At 31.6% G+C, this 16,745-nt stretch overlaps 1 protein-coding gene across 4 annotated transcripts in view; it reads left to right on the top strand.

Annotated features, from left to right (window-relative positions):
• The window catches only part of NIPBL (NIPBL cohesin loading factor), a 186,834-nt gene that overhangs the window by 81,735 nt on the left and 88,354 nt on the right, over positions 1-16,745 (top strand). For all 4 annotated transcript variants that reach the window (XM_036020202.1, XM_036020205.1, XM_036020203.1 and 1 more), the window contains exons 4-9: positions 956-1,083; positions 3,945-4,044; positions 4,598-4,749; positions 10,381-10,541; positions 11,488-11,584; positions 14,613-15,239. In XM_036020202.1, the coding sequence (XP_035876095.1) occupies positions 956-1,083; positions 3,945-4,044; positions 4,598-4,749; positions 10,381-10,541; positions 11,488-11,584; positions 14,613-15,239 (1,265 nt within the window). The remainder of the gene's footprint in view (positions 1-955; positions 1,084-3,944; positions 4,045-4,597; positions 4,750-10,380; positions 10,542-11,487; positions 11,585-14,612; positions 15,240-16,745) is intronic.

The raw sequence follows: 16,745 nt of genomic DNA, 5'->3' as shown, positions 1-16,745 counted from the left end.
TGAGTTGAACAGTGACATGTAGTATGTACATTTTAATACCGCCTGTATTTAATTTTATCATTGATCTTCTATAGTTATGAATTTAATTTGCTTCTTACTCTCAGGTTTATTGGAAATTGTGACTATGGCCCTGGCCATGTAGCTCAGTTGCTTAGAACATTGTCCTTATCTGCCAAGGCCACAGGTTCAATCCCCAGTCAGGGCACATACAAGAATCAGCCAATGAATGCAGTTGCATAAACAAGTGGAACAAATTGATCATTGTTTTTCTCTCCCTTCCCCCCATCTTTCCCACTTCCTTCCCATCCCTCTCCCCTCCCTCCCCCCCTCTCTTTCACTTCCTCTCTCTCTCTCTCAAAAAAATGTGACTATCCACTTTCTTTGGATTTTTTTTCTCCCTCATGACTTTATTCAAGGAAAAATATAAGATGGTAAATTACATAACCTCTGGGTCTTATCTTAACTAATGTGGCATTAGTATTTCATTCAGAGGACATTCTCATATTCAGATGTAAAGGAGAAAATATATTCCAAGCCCAAACATCAGCTTCTATGCATAATTATCACTTCTGTACCCTTCTATTATTTTGAATAATTTAGAGTAGACTCTGCTTTCTACTTTGACACTGATGTGAACATTCTTAACTAAGCTCATAGTATCATAAAATATGTTTTGGGCTTTTTTGTGTGTGTTTAAAATAAAATGGGGGGAAAAGTTGTTCTTGGAAAAAGTCTCCTGTTGTTTTTCATAAGTCTGTTTCTTCTAGGATAGCACCTTTGAAAAATCCATCAAATTGTTAAACACACTTGTATGATTTGTTTTTATACCATGTCTTCTTGTTTTTCTGCCTCAGCCTTTTCTGAAAATTTACTGGTGAATTACTATCTAATGTAGAATAGGAGATTCTTAACCAATCACTGTTTTAATTTTTGATATTTATTTTTTCAATGTCAGAGAATTGAAAGATAATCTTGGCAGTGATGATCCAGAAGGCGATATACCAGTCTTGTTGCAGGCCGTCCTGGCAAGGAGTCCTAATGTTTTCAGGGAGAAAAGTATGCAGAACAAATATGTACAAAGTGGTGAGATTTACAATAATTGAATTTCGTATAATATTTATATGAATTCATACCAGAACTTAACATGTATTAATTAAATTGAAGGGTCTCTTTTAACAAGCTAACCTATCATATATGAATGTTGCATTGATACCCTGAATCAAGCCAAGAACAGGAAAGAAACTAAATGGATACTAATATATTTGCAGTTTATTTTTTTGTATTTACAGTTTAATATGCAACTAAATTTTTTGAAAATCAGGCAAAGTTTAAAGTGTATTTTGTTAGATATTTCAGAATGTGTTAGTTTACTCAATCAAAGAGCTTTAGGAATTTTTCAATTTTAAAAAATTATATAATTGGTATGGAAGAAGTGTTTTCATTAATCAAATAATAAGAATATTTGCAGAGCTTTTTAACATGCAGTACATGTATAAATAATTATATCAGATATTAGTTTCGTTATTGATGGTGACTACATTTATGGCTATATAATAAGTAAATGGGTTAACGCTTCTATTGCCGTAGCAATAGAAAAATGGGTTTATAATAAGTTATTAAGGATAAACTTACTCATAATATGTATTATAAAAGTCATAGAAATATGGTGTCCAACAAAGGTAGCATTTTTGTGTGGTGTAGGAGCACCTGTGAGTTAGGAGCGTTGTTCAACTTAAAGCTTACTGAATTTTTCAAGCCCGAGTCCTTTGCAAGGCTCTCAAGATTAAAATAGAGGACAACTTCTGAAAGTTTAATTTACTGCATTGATTAATCATATTAAAAATATTGCCAAATTTATTGGAAACACCTCCATGAAGCTCCTCATTCCATCTCCCAGTTTTGTGTTGTTTTTTAATAGTATTTTTTTGTTGTTGATTTTGTGAATTGTATGTGGATTGTTTTTTTAAAACAATTGCATGTTTTACTATTCATTACTCAAAAGAGAATCACTTCTGCCCAACCCACCTTTAAGCAGATTCAGGGCAAGACTATGTCTTCACTAGAACTAATAAGCTAGATTGCAGTAATAGGAGACATCTGAATTTTGAAAGGGAAACAAGAATTATACTTGTTTTGAAAGACGGTCGGAATGAAAGACAATATGGGGAGATTGTTGGATTGAAGATAGACTGATAGGAGCATGTAGTATAGGATAATGTGAATAAGTGATTAGATAAAGGAAGTCTTCCAAAACTATTTATACTACATTTTGGTAACTTATATTTTTTAAACATTTAATTTGGGTAGTAAATCACTGTACTAAAAAAGTTGTTAGTAATTTACCTTTCAGTCACATATTTTGTGTTCTATACTGCACATATAGTTTAATCCAAAATGTTGTTGGATTCATTTTTTATTGTTATTCTATTACAGTTGTCCTTTATCCTACTTTGTAAAAACATAAACTAGCATTTAAAACTTAATAGCATGTTGTGATTTTTTTCTAACCATTTTTCAAGTGACAATCGACTTTAAAATTTTAAAAGGTGATTCTTTTAAGTGTAAATGTGAGTTGCATGGAGAAAATTTAGTAATACACAAATCATTTTATTTATACTTCTTTGTAATTTTGAGATAATCAGAAATAACTATTAGAATTTCATTGTTTCTTTTATGTATAAAATTATTGCTTTCAAACTAGTAATTCCAGCTTGTCCCAGTGATGACTGTTAATTCAGGATTTTTTTAAGTTCCCATCTTATGGAATATTGCCATCTCTGTTTTAAAAAGTTCATTAACAATACTCATAGTAATTAAATTATTAAGCTATGGAAGATATAATTTAGTATTGAACTTGAGTTGGAATAGAAAGCTCAAAAGTTGAAATTGAGACTGTATGCAGAGGAAAACACATTAGTATTACTGGTAACTTGGAGGTGATTTTGAGCCCTCATCTCATTCAACTGCTATCAGAGAGCTGGAATCCCTCCTGTAGTATTCTTGGCAAATGATCATGTAGTTTTCTGTTTGAATGTTTCTGGTGAAAGGCACTTTTCATGTCAATAGCAGAAAATGAAATTTGGGAATATAATATGATGCTTGAAGTTCCCAAAAAGATTGGCTTATGCATATCATAGGAAAGTTCAGGGTTAATCATAGGTTTTATCTTTGATTTTAAAATGCCTAAATAAATGAATTTTTCTTATCTCCTATATAACAAAATACCATCGGTATAACAGTTGAGGGAACAATGTGTAGCTTGAAAAGAAATGTGAGAATCTGAAATCTACCCCCAGATTTCCTCTCATGAATCAAATATTTATTTAATCCTTAATATTTTGCAAAGAATTATTGTGGAAGAAAGAATAGGAGCATTCTATTTTGCATAAAAAGACTTTCAGATGGGTTGCAGCTGCTTAAACTTTTGGCCCCTAAATAAAGAACTTTTAAAAAACATAGGTCTGAAATAAAAAATAATGATTTAAAAAAAGAAAACTAGTTTTGAATCACAATGAAATGAATAGTATTGTGAAATAAAGCTCCTAAAGATGAGAGATGTATGTAATAAAGTATTCCACTTAATTGAGAACCACGCAGAGGCCTACTATAGAAGGAAGAGTGAGTAGTACTTGATAGGGGGTAAAGCAAGTTCTGAAAGTTCTTTTAAATTATAAGTCTAAATGTTAGGACTTTAAAGAAAGCAAGTAAAATTTTTAAAAAATTTTGATCTTTATATCTGCTCCTAGATTAGTTATGTAGTAAAAGGATATTTTAATTAAATTGGTTGAACTTGAACTTTACAGTTTCTGCATTTTGCTCTTCAAAACGAACAGGTTAAAAAAACAAAAAACAGAGCTTTTGAATGTTTATGAAAGAACAGTTGATTTAAATCATTTTAAAAAAAAGAAATTAATATGTTTATCATTTTTGTGTGTGGTTTTTAGGAATGATGATGTCTCAATATAAACTTTCTCAGAATTCCATGCACAGTAGTCCTGCATCTTCCAATTATCAACAAACCACTATCTCACATAGCCCCTCCAGGTAATACATTTATTATTTGATTAAGTATTCTTTTCTGTGGTTCATATACTTGTGAATATACAGAGTGTACGTACATATAGGTAATGGTGAATTATATGTAGTTAAGAAGTGACAGTGCTTACTTTAGTCTTAAATAGTAACCCATGTGAACATTTACCTTATATGCGTAAATGCTCTAATGTATGGATTGAAGTATCTATCATTTTAGTAACTTAATTTCATACAGACAGAAGAATGTGTTAATATAACCAGTGTGTTTGAGATAAAATTTATAGAGTAGAATTTGGGCAACATGGTTTTATATAACTTAAACAGATGGTTACTTCCCTGCAAGTAAAATAAATGAATTATCCCAGTTTTTATAAACTGTTTAGTGTAACTCTTAGATTATGATTTGTGAATGACTTTATATATCTGACTTTTTCAGATTTTTTCTGTTTACGTAGATTTTAATTTAAATAAATCAGAATTTGTAGAATTTTATGGCAGTGAAATTTTAAGGAATAGCCTGTTTATTTTATTTACTAATATTTATTTTGATTTTGCCTTTTAGCCGGTTTGTGCCACCACAGACAAGCTCTGGGAACAGATTTATGCCACAACAAAATAGCCCAGTGCCTAGTCCATATGCCCCACAAAGCCCTGCAGGATACATGCCATACTCCCATCCATCAAGTTATACGACACATCCACAGATGCAGCAAGGTAAGAAAGTTGGTTGATTACTTAAAGGGAATACCTAGTATTCTAAGCAAATTCATTTCTTTCTTTTAGAATTTTTAAAACACAAGGTAAAATACTATACTGTATACTTGTCAACAAACATTTCTTTTAAGACATGGCTTAAGTTATTTAAAAAACATGTTACATTTATCATTTGGGAGGTAAATGTGTGATTTTGACTCTTTGGATTAGGTTTCTATACAACTGACTATATCTAGTTCTGAAATTAGGAACTGCTTTTTAATTGTGCTTTCTTCCTACAGTGGCACTAAGTCAAAAAAATTACATTTTAATTGGTAAATATATATAGTATGAAGATTTTACTATAAAGTAGATACAGTATAAATAGAAGAAAATTAATCTTAGATGTAAAAATTTCTGGGATTAGGTTACTAGTTCTCAGTTGAAGGCAAATGTTGATAGTTGATTTTTAAGGTTACATTTTGCTTGGGATGCATTAAATAGCTACTAAATGATTTATTATTAATATAAATGTATTTGTACTTTATGGGGGAAATTTTAAAAAGTGTGAAATATAATACAACAAATATCTGTGTTTTTGTCTCCCATCATTAACAGCAAATTTTTATCATTTGCAGTCAGGCATTAGTTTCTACATGTATTTTTATTTTTTATTATGCCTGAAGTCAAAACTTCATTTATAAACTTTCTAACTATAAGCTTTTAACTTAAGTCATCTCTCAAGACAGCCAACTTCTGTCTTCCCATAGTCAGAGAATGAAATACTAGGTTGAAACTGTTTCATACATTAACACAAAGAAAAACTAGTAGGCAAATCACACATTTGGAGTAGTTACCTTCAAAATTATAAAATTTAATGGGAGTGCTAAACACAAGTGTGTACGTATGTGTAGATTCTAATACTAGTGAAATAGTATATTCTGGCACACATAGATACGAGGAACATTTTAAATATAATTAATAGGGGGACACATTTGTTGCTTATGGAAATGTCCACATATACATCAGTATGTGTAGGAAAGAACATAGGTTTTTATTCTAAATACTGTTGTTTTTTAACAAAATAAAACCAGCTTTTTCAGAAAAATACATTGAATTCACAAAATCAAAGGAGAAATGTAGTTTGGGGGCCTGTTCAATTATGTGTCATTTCTTGGAAATTCTCAGACACTTGAACTAAAAATGTAACTCAGGGATTAGCTCCACTCCGATATAAAAATTATTATAAATAGGAAAATTTATTGTGGTAAGGAACAAATGGATGGGTATATGGGACAGAAAAGAATCCAGAATGAGGCAAATATATATATGGGAATTTAGGGTATGTGAAAGGTTACATGTAAAACACTTTTTCAACTTTATATTACAAAAAATTTAACCATGCCGAAAAGTTGAAAGATGAGCACAATAAATCTCTTCACCAAAAAACATCATAACTCTTTGCCCTTAAGTACATCTGCTAAAAAGAAGGAAATTATCCTATTTAAACACCAACTCTCATTATTTACCCTAAAATTATTAAGAATATCTGTAGTATCATCTAATATCTAGTCTGCATTCAGTTTTCACCAGTTGTCCCAACTATGTCATTCATAACCTTTCCTCTTTTCAAAGCATGATCTAATCTAGTTTCTCACACATTGGGTTTGACTCTTACATCTTTTTCCCTCATAACAGTAATTTTTGGGGGTTTTTTGAGTTTGTGCTCCTTTTGTTGTAGAATATCTCATGTTCTAGACTTCACTCTTTCCTCATAGTGTTGCTTAATTTGCTCATATATTCCTTATATTTCCTATGGACTAGAAGTTATCTTTAAAAGCTTTATTAGTTTCTAGTTATATATTTTTGGCAAGACTACTAGATAAGTAAATAAATAATGTGCACTTCATATTGCATCACATCAGAAGGCACATAATATCGTGTGGTCCCAGTATTAATGGTGTTTAGGTGGTGACCACTTCATATAAGTACATTATTTTTACTCTTTGCAGTTAGCAAGTAATCTGAAGGGGAATATTTTGAGATCATGTAAATATCCTGTTCCTATTAATCTTTTACCTAAAGAGTTTAATGTCCAATGATTCGCATCAGTTCTCAAACCGGTCATAGGAAAATGGTGATTTTTTTTTAATTGTCGTTCTAAGGATGGCATTTTTAAATCAATATATAAGAAGAGATTGTTTAGTAAATCATGTTGGATTGATTGGCTAGGCATTTGGAAATTTTTAGTTGGATTCCTAGACCATCTTGAGTGTAAATGTTCTGGATAGGTGAAGTATTCACCTGTTTGTATTTTAAGTAGTGAAATTATAAGACAAAAGCATGGGTGAGTTTTTGGTAATTACTTAAGAGTTGAGAAGGCCTTATTTATAAGCAGACTTAAAACATGGATTCTAAAAATGGAAAATAAAACAATTTAATTATAAATTTGTGTGTAAGAGGAGAGAACATAAGGACAAGTAAATATGGAGAAAAGCATTTGTAAAATTTATTACAATCACAAAGTATTAATTTTTAATATACCAACATCTTAAAAAGATTGCTAAAAATTAGACAAAAGTAAACTAAAGAAGTAAACAGATAATTTGCTATAAAAGAAAAGCAAATTGGATACAGAAAGGTTACATACATGAACATTTGGTCAACCTGTCTCACAATTAAAGAGGTGTGGATGAAAGTTAAAATGGAATACCATTTTGTATCTTATCAGATTAGTAAATACCTTATAGATATATGATACCTAGAATCAACAAGTGTACAGGGAAAATTGAACTCACAGTCTTCATAGAAGTATAAATTGGTATAACCTTTTTTAGAGAACAGTTTGACAATATCTACATAATTTAAAATGTATATACCTCCTTCTGTAGTTCAAAATCCAACTTCTTTAAAAGGAGACGGGGGGGGGGGATAAAACTATGCCCAGGCAGTTTTATCACAACTTCTAGCAAGTATTTAAGGAAGAGATGTTCTAATCATAAAACATTCCAGCCATCATCTAGGAACATGGAAACAAAATTTCTAAGTATTACCAAACCAAATGAATAGTGTTATCAATATGTGTGATAAAATTGGATGTATATGAGAAATACATGGATTGGTTAATATTAGAAAATTAATTCAGATTAAGGAGATGGGAATCCTGTGAGGCTCTTACTAAGTGCCAAAAGAGCATTAAAAAAAAAAATGGAACTTCTAGCCCTGGCTGGGTTGCTCACTTAGTTAGAGTACCATCCCAACATGCCAGGGTTGTGGGTTCTTTCCTCTGTCAAGGCACATACAAGAATCAAGCAATGAATGCATAAGTGAGTGGTGTAAGAAATCGATGTTTCTGTCTCTCATCACTCAGTCAGTAAAATTTAACTTCCATTTATGATTTTTAAAAGTTTTTCACTGAATAGACTAGGACAGCCTTATTCTGGCAGCCTTTTCCTAATAAAGGCTATTTTACTAATGATGAAAAATTAGACACATTTTTCTTGAAATCCAGGATAGAATATGAGTGCTTATAATCATCACTTTTATTTAGTGTGTGACTTACTTTACTAGTTAGTGAGCGTCTTAGTCAATATAAAAAGATGAGCATAAAAATATATATACAATTATTGGTAAAGAAGAGATGAAAAGTATTATTTTCAGTTGATACAATTATCTTCATAGAAAAATCTAAGAAGCTACAAACAAGATAATAGAATTAATAAAAGTACTCTACACAGTTACTGGATACAAGATCATAAAAATGAACTGAATTGCATTTTTATAAGCCTAAAATAAGTGGTTTTAAATATACTCTTAAAATATTAAGTTTCAAAGAAACCTAGGAATACTTTTTTGTGGAGAAAATTATAAAACTTTAAATAGAGATATTTTTAAAAACCTAAGAAAGGAAAGAGTTATGCCACTTCACAGGTAGAAGGGGACAGATGGGAATTTTTTTCAAATCTATAAACTTAATATCATATTAATAAAAGTTCCTAGCAGGGTTTTTATGCAGTTTAAGCTTCTTCTAGGAATTCATGTGAAAAAATAAAAATTTGGGAATAGGCAAGATAAGTTTGAAATGTAATGAGATGTACCTCAATCTAATAGGAATCAAGATTTATTATAATACTGCTCCAGGCATGGAAAAGAAGAATATGGTGAAGTGGAAATTCATAAAGGTCTTGGAACATAACCATGAACAAATGGAACTTGATCCATATGGTATTATATCTTAATGGAGAAAGAGTGGTTTCTGAGACAGTTACCTATATGGAAAAAAGGAAAATTGGGATTCCTGTCTCATACTACTCTTAAAAATAAATTTTATGTGCATTAAAGATCAAATATGAAAAAATAAAACTTTAAAAGAAAATATAGGAAGCTACCTTTTTGTGATTTTTCTCTTGATGAGGGAATCCAAATGGCCAATACCTATGAAAAGATGCTTGGTTTAACTTTTAATCCAGGTCACAAATATAAGTAACAGTCAAGAGACATTTCCGATTCTCAGATACAAAAATTGTTGGCAAGGATACAGAACAGTAAGAACTGGTAGTATAGGACAAAACTGTCTTATACTAACTGTCCTGTACTACCAGTGGAGTAGAAATAGACATAAGTAATTTGGCAAGCTATTTTATTATTTGGCAGGGTTTCAAAATTGACATATCCAACGATTTCACTTCTTAATACATTCGTAACCAAAAAAAAAAGTCTTATACAAGAATATGCATTACAGCAAAAAGCTATCTAAACATGTAACATAAGAATGGATAAATTGTGTGCATTTATTCAGCAGAATATATGTTTTTCAAATAAATGAATTTATAACTACATGTATAAAAATAGATAAATTTCAAAATAATATTGGATTTAAATGCAAGTTAGAGAAGACTATATACCATTTACATAAAGTCAGTGCACAAAACAACACCAGGTATTTAGGAATATATTCACAGCAGAGGTGTAAAGATACAGGTAGAGTGAACTCTAAAATACAATGTTACTTTTAGGGAGTAATTGAAAGGAAATAGAGAAGAAGAATGTGCTAATGTATGGGGAGCTTCAACCATATCTAATGTTTTACTTCATTTTTCTGAGAAATGCACCGTTAGGCCATTTCTTCATTGTGTGAACATCAAGAGTGTGTTATACGAGCCTAGGTGATGTAGCCTACTATATATACCTAAGCTTTGTGGTATAACCTATTACTCTAGGCTACAGACTGGTATAGCATGTTACTGTACTGAATACTGTTGGCAACTGTAACATGGTAGTTAAATAGGGTTTGTTTATACCAATGTCACCACAAACAAGTAAATAATGCTTTGTACCGTAACGTTATGGTGTCCATAACATTACGACGTCACTAGGTGATAGGAATTTTTCAGCTCCATTATCTTATGAGACCATCATCATATATGCTGTTCATTGTTTACTGAAACGTCATTATGCCACATCTGTGATCCGAATGACATGTAACACAGTGTTAAGATTTGATCAAGCTCTGGATAGTTAGTACATGAGTGCTACTTATATTATTCTCTTAATTTTTGTATGCTTAAAATATTTCTTGTGAATAATTATTGTCCTCTAAGAATTTTAACAGTTTATTTTTATAAAGCTTTTTTTTATTCTTATTAATTTCAGCATCGGTATCAAGTCCCATTGTTGCAGGTGGTTTGAGAAACCTACATGATAATAAAGTTTCTGGTCCGTTGTCTGGCAGTTCAGCTAATCATCATGCTGATAATCCTAGACATGGCTCGAGTGATGACTACCTACACATGGTGCACAGGCTAAGTAGTGACGTATGTAATATATTAGTTGTCATTAAGGTAATAAAATAGTTCTAATATTAGTCTCATAACCTAGTATTTTAATTCCACGATTTAAAGGATGTCTGTCAAGAATTATACTAGGTCTGAGAAAATAGATATGAAAAATATGGTTTCTGTACCCACAAAGCTTAGTCTAGAGCAGGGTTGGTAAACTGGCCAGTAGGCTGACCCACAAACTAAGAATGGTTTTCACATTTTCAAAGAGTTTAAACACAACCACAGCAAAGAACATCATGTAACAGAAACTGTATGGGGCCTGGAAAACCTAAAATATGTATTGTGTGTTTCTTTACCGAAAAAGTTTGCCAACCCCTGGTCTAGAGGTTTACATTATTAATAAAATATAATTTCATTTTTAAATATATGCTCACATAAAAATGTTCTCTTAAATAATGAACCTGTACTTATTAGTACTTAGCTCTTTTTCCCTCTAAATCCTGTATAAAACTTTTCCCCTGAAATTTAATGTTGCTTTGATGTTGTGAAAATATTTCATGTTATGGCAAATTTGTCTTGTTATTTATTGGCTTAGTGGTATTGTCACGTACCACCAAAGTTATATGTATCTAAGGAAATACTAGAGATGACAGTGAAGTCTGCCCTTAAGACATTCATGGCTTGGTAGGGTAGGGTGTTCACAGCTCCTTTTGTAGAAAATAGCAAACAAAATTGGAGCGTACTAGTAATACCAGTTTTCTTATTCATTGCCATGCGTAGGCTGTTGATTCTTTTGGATACAGTTTCAATTCTTCTAAGATATACCACGAAGAAAACAGGAAAGTGCAGAAGAATTATGCTATTGAATTGGTACCAACACTTTACCTGTCAGTAGTTTATGTCTTTTATTGGTTCTCTTTAAGATTTCTATAAAGCCTCTCCTATCATTCAAGATACAAATTTTATACTCTATTCTTAGGATGGAGATTCTTCAACATTGAGGAATGCTGCATCTTTTCCATTGAGGTCTCCACAGCCAGTATGCTCCCCTGCTGGAAGTGATGGAACTCCTAAAGGTATTACTGTAACTGAAATTTCTTTCAGCATTTCATATTTCAAGTTGAGTAAAGAACTCAGACTTCTTAATGCAGATATCAGAAAGGATTGTCTGTTGTTTTCATTTATTGGAGGAAGAAAACCAAATCTGTACTTATCCTTATAAACTACTGATAGTGTTTTTAGATATATACAATATAGTCCTCACTGAGAAGTCCAGTGCTCTTTACAAACCACAAATGTCTTACCTTACTTAGACATTTGAAAGTATTGATCAGCTTTCTCTATCGTCCATACCCCTCCCAACAAAACTTGTTTGACATTCAGTCTACCTGTTTTCCTCCTACTTCTTTCATAGATTTTTTTTCTTAATTAGCTCTTCTCTCTACTCACTCATTTTTCAAGATTTCCATTATTAAGCTTATCTTCCCTTGTACTTAATCTTGGTTATTTTACTCAGTTTTGGTAACAACATTTATTATTTTTATGAACACATTTCCCACATTTGTATCTTTGGCTCTAGTTATTTCCAGGCAAAACTTTCTCATGTCTAGCTGGTATTTCACATTCATGTTCAAAATTGTTCTCACTTTTTTCCTGCCTTTCTTGTTTCTTGTAATGCTATCCCAGTCCTGAATCATCTTAAAGTCTTCTTACCTTTTAGCTAGTCACTTATCAAAATGTGGCCGATTCAGTGTTACTTCTCTAGATCTCTTACATCTATTTTCACTTCTAATTAGAATCCTGTATTTTCTCTATGTTCTAAGTTAATAGGTGATCTTCCATGGACCCTCCAGTAATCTCTTCAAGCTATTAGTTTATACTTTTTCTGACAATTTATCTGGTGCTGTCTTATAGACATGAATTTTATGTGGTTTACCTTTGAATTACCAAAGAACCTGGTGTAGTGTTCTGTATAAAATAGATTCACAAAATTGTGAATTTAAATTCAGGTTTGGGCTATTTTTTGACGTACTTAACATTAAAGTCCGATTATTTGAATTACCAGTTTGTTGGTGGAGAAACTGTACTCTACTGTAAAGAATTAGCTAGTAATTAATTGTAATATAGCTGACAATAAGTTTTCTCTATTTGTGAGAATTCCTAATTATAGCTATCTAAAACATGAACTAGTCTACCTCTTATTAATGTAAAGATATATTTTTTTCACATATTCTGTCCCAACTCTTTGATCAGGACATTTTTCATGAGATGGAAGTTGAACTTTTATGAGCCATTCAAATTTTATAATTCTGTAAATTTTCAGTAATGAAAATAACCCATCTTCTGAAAGGGAGAGCAACTTCCCGAGTACCTCTGTTTGTAGGTTAGCTCACAAATGTTGTCAGGGTAAGAAGTTATTCAGACTGCCAGGGAGAAATAACAATGGGGATAGCTGGTTGATCTAGTTAACCAGCCCGTTTTTCCTTTAACTCTTGAGAATGGATGGGTGGGTGGGTAGCTGGATAACTCTAGATTCAAGAAAGAAAACTTTAGAACAACTCCTTGAGCACAATTATTTATCAGAAACCTACTTCTGTTAAAGAGGCGTGTTTTAGCTAGTTTTAAAGGTTGAATGAATCATCAGTCTAACTTGATTTTTGAGTGAATTATTGGAATTTGAAGTTTAAAATATTTATTATATATATCACTTGCCACATCAGTTTTAAATACAAAGGCAATATGGTGTATTATAATCCAAACATTAGACAAATCTAGGTTTAGGTTTTTTTTGTTTTTGTTTTTGTTTTCAGGTTTGTTAGCTATATAACCTTGGGCAAATTTTTTAACCTCTATAAGCTTCATGTTCCTTTTTGCAAAAAGTATTTATAAAATATTCAAGATTTTTGTGAATTTAGTTAAATGAGTTGATGTGCAAAGTACCTTGTGCAAGCTCTAGTACAAAATAAATGGTCCAAAACTGTTAGTTTTATTTTTTTAATGTCCTATATAAGCTTGATCTAAAAACACTATATATTAATAAAATTTCAAACTAACATTTGTAGTAAATTGTTCCAATAACATGTTTATCACACTTTACACAATAGTTATGTCCTCTAAAAAGTTATTTGTATATATCACACTTCAAATATATTAACATTGCTAATTGAAATGATGTTAAGTAAAGAGAAAAAGACCACATAAAGGTATAAAAATCAGTACTTACCACCAGTTTGTGAAGTATATAAAGACTAATAATTGTAATTTTTCTACTTTCTTTTTTTATGCAAGTCAGTCTTCATATGAGTGTAGTCAGTAGGATTAATTTATTATTTTTTTAGTTTGACAGGCTTACTTTTACTTCAGATAATATTTTTCTAGATGGCCACTGAAAGAATAGAGATCATCATGCCCAGAATATTTGTGTTGTATCACCTTTAGAAACAGCGAACTATTTTGCTGTTTTCAAGCTTAGTATTTATATTTTATTGGCACAAAAATAGAAATAATACCGGTCTGGAAAATGATACTTGTAGTTCATTATAAACCTGGATCATTGGCCCTAGCTGGCGTAGCTCAGTGGATTGAGCAGGGGCTGCGAACCAAAGTGTCGCGCGATCGCGCGCGCGCGCACGCGCTCTCTCTCTCTCTCTCTCTCTCTCTCTCTGTCTCTCTCTGTCTCTCTCTGTCTCTCTCTCTGTCTCTCTCTGTCTCTCTCTCTCTGTGTCTTTCTCTCTCTCTCCCCCTCCCCCCCTCCCTCTCCCTCTCTCCCTCTCCCTACCCCCTCCCCTCTCTAAAAATAAATTAAAAATTTTAAAAAACACACACACACACACACAAAAAAACCCTGGATCATCTTCCAGCAAGTTGGCAGGCCATGAAGGCCAAGTCTTCAGGATTTCTTTTTGTCTTTTCTAAATAAGCAGCTTGGATTAGATAATTCTCTAATATTTCTTCTGGCATCGCTATATTTTCACTTCTTATTTCTATCACAATATATAAACTAGCACAGGTGTTCATTCCTGTCTGTCAAATTTTGTTTCTAGGGCCAAGAAAATGTAAAACTAGCACAAGTGTTCATTCCTGTCTGTTGAATTTTGTTTCTAGGGTCAAGACCACCATTAATCCTACCATCTCAGCCTCTACCTTGTTCATCACCTCGAGATGTTCCACCAGATATCTTGCTAGATTCTCCAGAAAGAAAACAAAAGAAGCAAAAGAAAATGAAATTAGGCAAGGATGAAAAAGACCAGAGTGAGAAAGCTGCAATGTATGACATCATTAGCTCTCCATCTAAGGACTCTACTAAACTTACATTAAGACTTTCTCGTGTAAGGTCTTCGGACATGGACCAGCAAGAGGATATGCTTCCTGGTATGGAAAATAGCAATGTTTCAGAAAATGATATTCCTTTTAATGTGCAGTACCCAGGACAGACTTCAAAAACACCCATTACTCCACAGGATGTAAACCGCCCGCTAAATGCTGCACAGTGTTTGTCGCAGCAAGAACAAACAGCATTCCTTCCAGCAAATCAAGTGCCTGTTTTACAACAGAACACTTCAGTTGCTACAAAACAGCCCCAGACTCCTGTAGTACAGAATCAGCAACAGGTATCACAGCAGGGACCTATATATGATGAAGTGGAATTGGACGCATGGGCTGAAATTGAACGAATAGAGAGAGAATCAGCTATTGAAAGGGAGCGCTTTTCAAAAGAAGTTCAAGATAAAGGTAAAATAATCTCATTACTACCACTTCTTACTCTGGGCAAATATATAATTATAATGTAAAAATGGTTTTTTTTAAGTTACTCTTTTTCTAATTGTATTTTATATTTCTTTATGTCTCTCTTTAATTATATATTTATTACTAATGCTCATACCTCAAGATTCTTAATTTCATTTTTTATCCGAAACAACTGAGATTTGGCAATTCTATATCACAGATGATCCATCTTTTATATACCAAGTGATTTTTTCTGTGCTTGTCTACTAAAGTGAACATTAGCATTTTTATATCACATGCATTTTTCACAAGTTGTGTTAATACAGTTTTGCATCTTCAGCTTTTTTCTGCCAAAACACGGTTAACTACTATAGAATTAATTTGAATCAGTACATTTAAGAAAAGTTTGTGTATATGCATATTATGCAATTAGATTTTTCCCTTGGTTTTTACTCCTACCACTTCTTAATAATGTGACTTCTTTTTTAGTAAAAAAATTATGAAAATAATTTAAAATTAATATTAAATAGCAAACCTTAAGCATCAAAGATCTTTTGTCTGTGATTACAGTCAAGTGTTCCCTTTTGTCTGACTAATATATTAGTATGGAGATTCAAGACACATGTTCTGTGAATTTATGGGCTTTTTTCCTGCTTTATAAATAATTATAATCAAATGAAAGTAGCTTTGTATTAAATTCTTGATTAAGAGGAACTGATGAATTAGTGATTGAAATTAGTAATATTATTTATTACTGTTTATTTATATGAATTTGCTATCTTTACAGATATATATATGTATACACACACACACACACACACACTTGACTATCCAAACCAAAGCATACTTTATGATTTAACTTTACAAATATTCTAGATTGACTTACAGTCTTTATCATTTTTTGGTAATTATAAAATAGAACTTAATGTTAGGAGAACCTTTTTATGTATGATTTTTTTTATATGTGACAGGATCATTTCTAGATAATTATTTCTATGCTAAGAAATATACTGAAGATTTGTACTTTATTTCCTGTCATGATGGCTTTTTTAAAAATATTCTTTGTTTTTAAGGCTATATTTACTCATTGTTGAATTACAATGTTTACTAAATATATAAATCACAGATAGATGCAAGTAAAGAAATTGATATTTTATTGATTGGGGAACTGGGATATTTTTAACTAGTAAATCATTGACATTAAGGATGAAATAAAGTGTTGCTTGTTCTTTCTCTTTTCATAGTAGTGTGGGGTTCAGAAAATAAATATACCATGTGAGTTCTAAAGTGTATCTCCTCCTCTAATCTCTTATAAAAGTATATGTATGTCAAATGAAGAGAGCGATATTACTCAGCTTCTCTTGATAGTATTAATACATTCCAAATTCCTAAATTCTATGACAGTTTTGCAAGAAACATAAAATTGTAATTTCTTCACCAAGAATTGTTAGATGCCTTGACAGATGAATTTTTTCATGGTATTTTAAATCTATATTTTGGAAAATTGTGTTC

The sequence above is a fragment of the Phyllostomus discolor genome, chromosome 3 (assembly GCF_004126475.2).
Source record: "Phyllostomus discolor isolate MPI-MPIP mPhyDis1 chromosome 3, mPhyDis1.pri.v3, whole genome shotgun sequence".
Classification (NCBI taxonomy): Eukaryota; Metazoa; Chordata; class Mammalia; order Chiroptera; family Phyllostomidae; genus Phyllostomus; species Phyllostomus discolor.
Note: the sequence above shows the minus strand (reverse complement) of the source record. Positions and strands in the feature narration are given on the sequence as shown.